Raw genomic sequence first — 4,986 nt, 5'->3', positions numbered from 1 at the left:
GAGAGAGAGAGAGAGAGAGAGAGAGAGAGAGAGAGAGAGAGAGAGAGAGAGAGAGGGAGAGAGTAATGAAGAAAAATGTGTTAAATTCGGCATAACTTTTCGAATGATTGAAATTCCCTGAATGATGACAAACAATTAAATAACTTACGGATTGATATCATCCGCTCCCGATAGTGAGCCATTTTGTTCGGCTTTCACGATTTCGTGTTTTGCCTCTGAGGTTTTGGTGCCAGGTTTGGTTCGTTTAATTTTCATTTTGAGACCTTTGTCCAGCGTTGCATGATGATCGGCTACTTTATTGCCTGCCTTACCAGTTGTTTGACCAGCCGTATTTGAAGACATATTGCCAATATTTAGCGAGGGTTTGTCCAATGCAATCAGTTCCGTTGCAGTGTTACTGGTTGACGTTGATTTTTGTGTTAATTTTTTGCCAATCTCTTGATCGCTAAGTGCCGAATGTTTTTGCTTATTCAATTGGTGCGGTGCACTCGATGGTTTCGATGACGATGACGGTGATGATATCGATTGATTTTTCGCTTGACTCTTGTCAATGGCCGTTGAAGTCGATGGCGACTGTGCGCTTTTCGTTTTACCACTTTTATCCGTGTCGGATAATGAATCTTTTTTAGTTTTTGTGTTGTTGTCGTGCTCAATTAATCGATTACTTGGAATCGTTGACGAGCCAATTGATTGAGAATGCTGTTGTTGTTGTTTTTGTTGCTGCTGTTGATTTAGTTGTGCTGATGCAGCCGATGTGCTCGATGGCGTTGATAAACTCGATGGAGATGATGAACTACTTCTACTATTACTACTGCTGGCACTAACGCTGCCACTGCTGCTGGTACTGCTGCTGCTGCTGCTACTGCTACTTTGTTCACTTTGCGAATTCACGTTTTGCGATACTGTTTCCGATGTCTTTTTTATGTCGTTATCTAAATCTTTGATCAAATCACCGATGCCGCCTACATCCCATTCATTATCATCATATTCAAAATTATTTTCCTTTGATTCCGTCGCTGATTGCTGCTGCTGATTATTTCCGCTACTCTTATTATTATTGTTTAAAGTACTGCCACTAACATTGCTAGGTATCGTTTGCTTATTGCTATCCGTTTCTAGGCTGTTAATGGCCACCTGCATTTTGACCGGACACAAAAATGAAAGATGGATAAGAATGTGTAAAAAAAAATGTTTCATGAGGGTGAATACGACACACTGTGTGGCGCGGTGGTCACATACCTTATTCGGGTGGTGGCTATGATTTGCCGAACCACTTTTCATTGACTCCATGCAGACTGAGAAATTTGGGCCAACGCACAAAGCGAGCCCACGAAAATCGACACTTCTATCTCGTCGTCAATTGAAGCACACAAAGACAAACTAGACGGAAACGATGTGGAACCGAACGATGGAAATGATGGAATCGACTCTAAATACGGATTAAAATGGACGAGTGGGAAAAAAAAAACGATTAAAAATTCTGTACATTTTCCATGTATGGACACATTCATGCGGAGGGAATGAAAATGATGACCTTACCTTGATTATTGAACAAAGCAGTTTCAGTTGTGAATGATTCGGATGCAAAACGGCGGGAGATACAGGGCCCCGACCCTTGAGACAAACCAATCATTTTAGTTCTGTTGGGAAAAGACAAAAAAATAGAAACATTAAAAAAAATGTAATTCAAAATGTATGTGACAAACTTCGAAAAGAATTCCGAAGCCAATCATTCTAAAATTTGAAAGCAATCAATTAGTAAGCGATGCACAAACAGATCGAGACAAGTGATTGATCGGCAATTAAATCAGTGGTTGTACAACCAAAAGTTCGACAGATAATATTGAATCAGTCCATTGTAAATGCAACCGATTGATTGGTGTCAGTTTGCAATCACGATGACGATGCATAAATTCATGCGCTAAACTAAGACCGTGTGTAAGGTGTGAAGAATCAACAACAACAACAACAGTAGAAACTAGCAACAACAATTACAATTAAATCACACGACCAACAATGCCTGATAAATTTGTCATACTATCAGCATTTGAGACTCGATAAATAAATTAAAATGCCAAAGCTTCGGGGCAAAAATGAAGTCTATTCGATAAACAAATGCAAAGACGGGGAAATACGGCAATAAATCACATCAAGTGGAATGCACATATGAGGCACAAGAGAGAATTTTATTTTCGACTATAAATTCGATTGAAAAATGCTTTTGGTCGATTAATCGACAGCCATTGAATTTTCAGAGATAATCTATGAACTTGCATTGTATTCGCCCATCATTATTGAATATGGTAACGAATGTGTGCGAAAGAGTATGAAAGAAAAATCGTGAGATCGTAGCAAGTATTCTGTTTGGTGGAAATCAACAGGAACGTATTACATAACTTTCTCTTTTTTTTTCTTTCTCTTCCTCTGTCTCTGTCTCTGTCTCTGTCTCTCCCCCTCTCTCTCTCTCTCTCTCTCTCTCTCTCTTCCTCATTCGATTTTGTAACACAAAAAATGAGTATAAAACGTTGTAATTACACATTTCAATGACGCATCAACAATAAACAATTTTCGGCATTTTCAAATGAATTCAAAACAAAATACGAAATGATTGAAAAAACCACGCAGAACATTTTGTTGAATTCGTGGTGAACATTTGTGGTTTTTGTTTTTTGGAAAGTTCAAAAGTGAAACTTCAAAAGCATTTTGCTGGTTCATTTATGTGAAACTGGCTAACTATGTGATTAGATTTAGTTTAGCTCTTGTTTTAAATCATAGCTTGAAAGCAATATTCTCGAAGTTTTTGCTCTCAATGCAGCTATTACCAATTTTGTTGTTTGTGCTGCGGATTATCGTTTTTCACTTTTTTGCACGGCATTTGAATTAGAAATCGGTGGGTAGTTTCGTTTCGATACTTTTTTTCTGCCGTTGTTGCTGCTGCTACTGCTGCTGCTCTCGGTGTGATGCGATGAATAGAGGAAAGAAAAAGCTTCTATATTTCATTGGCTGGTGGGGCTAGTTGATTTTTACGGTATTAGTGATTAATTGATTTCCTATTGCGCTCAATGAGGCCCACTGTTCAAATTAAATTATGAATACAATAAATCACTCTCAGAATCGGTAAAGATTTTGACCATATTTGAAATAATCGACCGTCCGGGAGGTAGTGAGAGTGAGCGAGAGCGAGCGAGAGAGAGTCTCTCTCAATGACATGCGAATAAAGAAAAAAATGGAATTGAATTCACATTGAGCGCGATAGCTTGAGGTTCTTCACAAATCGGATCGCTGGTGTGCGGCTCGGAAGCATAATTGATTGAAACAGAGTACAATATATGTATCGATACAAATCGGTTAAAACGCGCCGTGCATTGCTATTGTGCCAATCTGCAAATAATAAGTGGTCGCCGATTGCTCTTTGAATATCAAATCGTATACATACGAATGAGCTACTACACGAATGCAGATCACAGTCGATGAAAAATTCAGCACGAAAGCATCGACGGTTATTTTTTTTTAGATGAATACATTACCGAAAAAAAACATCAATATAAAATAAAATGTGCAGGACCAAACGAGTCGAAAGAATAACGAAGCGATGATCGAAACGGAGAGTGAAAGAAAGAGAGACGAAAAATGCAACTGTTAACGATGAATGAACATACAATTAATTAAAAAAAATTTCTCAAAATACCGAATACCCAGTGCATACAGACACGGCAGCCAAATAGTGCATGTGCGATGCGCGCAAACACGCTTGCCGCGCACAATTCACCAGCGCCAAAGCCCCGAATGAAACAGAAACAGAAACGAAAAAAAACAAGAGCAACGACGCAGATAACAATGGGCAAAGTATCGCGCCGAACTACAAAACCTGTTTTCTATTTTCAAAGGTTATTATCAGCGACCATTTGTCAGCAACCATAAATATTTTAATTTTGTATTAGTTTACATAAAATTACGCATATCTCTCCCTCTCATTCATACAACCATTACAAAGAGCCAAAGTGTGTGCGTGTGTTTCAATTTTTCATTGTGATATACTTCCTCCTATATCTGTTCTTCCTTCATTTCTATCTTTTCCAAAATAGTTTTCACCTTTGTTCTTTCACGTTCTTTCTGTCTTTAAATAAGAACAGGTAAAAATGCATTCGGAAACGACCTTTGGAATTTCAAAACAGCTTCAAATGAGTGTCATCTCTTCGGGCGCAGTTTTTCTAAAATTCATTTGTCAGTTCAGTTTTGACTTTCAAATAAAGAGCTTGTTGTGTATGAAATATTTGTTTTTTTTTTCAAATATGAAATATAACCTTTTAGTTTGTTCCTTATTCCCAGTACTTCTGTTATCGAATATTCAATGTGAATATTCGAATTTATCAGAATATTATCAAGAAACTGTGACCGATCTTTTAGCTCATCGTCTTACTGGTATGAATTTGTGTGCAATTCAAATGAACGAATGTAAATTTTGTGCCGTTTTTTATCATTTAATTTTTCATTTTCAGATTCCAAATATTGTGAATCGATTTTATTGCCCACGAAACATACATTGAAAAAATCATTGGAATCAACATTTTTGAACGCAAGAAACAACATAATTTTGGATGAAAAAGATGAGATAAATCTTTGCTGTCGTTCGCTTTACAAGTGTGATGCACATAAGCATGTGGAACTAAATCAAACAACCGAAATTGATATTTCGAATTGTGGATGTGTGGAATTATTTCGAACATGTTTGAAGGAACTAAATACATCATTATCGAATGAGGTTGCATTCATGTTTGCCATAAAAACAACGAAATGTTTTTCAATGGTTCATCCAATTATTAAATGTATCAAATTTGAAAAATATTCAGAATCAATCGTTGATTTATTCAAATTTTTTAACTCAACTGAACGTGAAAAATATTTTAAACGATGCATTAAATATGAATTAGATCAAAGACGGAAAGAAGAATTGCAAATGATTGATGTGACAATCGATGATAATAT

The 4,986-nt window shown here is 36.8% G+C and overlaps 1 protein-coding gene across 50 annotated transcripts in view; it reads right to left on the bottom strand.

Moving 5' to 3' along the window:
• Positions 1 to 4,986, bottom strand: part of LOC129577767 (serine-rich adhesin for platelets) — a 116,874-nt gene that overhangs the window by 11,171 nt on the left and 100,717 nt on the right. For all 50 annotated transcript variants that reach the window (XM_055465308.1, XM_055465299.1, XM_055465294.1 and 47 more), the window contains 3 exons: positions 1,540 to 1,640; positions 1,240 to 1,429; positions 149 to 1,134 (listed from right to left, as the gene is read on the bottom strand). In XM_055465308.1, coding sequence (XP_055321283.1) covers positions 149 to 1,134; positions 1,240 to 1,290 — 1,037 coding nt within the window. In that variant the 5' untranslated portion in view covers positions 1,291 to 1,429; positions 1,540 to 1,640. The remainder of the gene's footprint in view (positions 1 to 148; positions 1,135 to 1,239; positions 1,430 to 1,539; positions 1,641 to 4,986) is intronic.

This window comes from Sitodiplosis mosellana, unplaced genomic scaffold (genome assembly GCF_009176505.1).
Source record: "Sitodiplosis mosellana isolate CC-2019 unplaced genomic scaffold, AAFC_SMos_1.0 Smas_scaffold_6226, whole genome shotgun sequence".
Classification (NCBI taxonomy): domain Eukaryota; kingdom Metazoa; phylum Arthropoda; class Insecta; order Diptera; family Cecidomyiidae; genus Sitodiplosis; species Sitodiplosis mosellana.
Note: the sequence above shows the minus strand (reverse complement) of the source record. Positions and strands in the feature narration are given on the sequence as shown.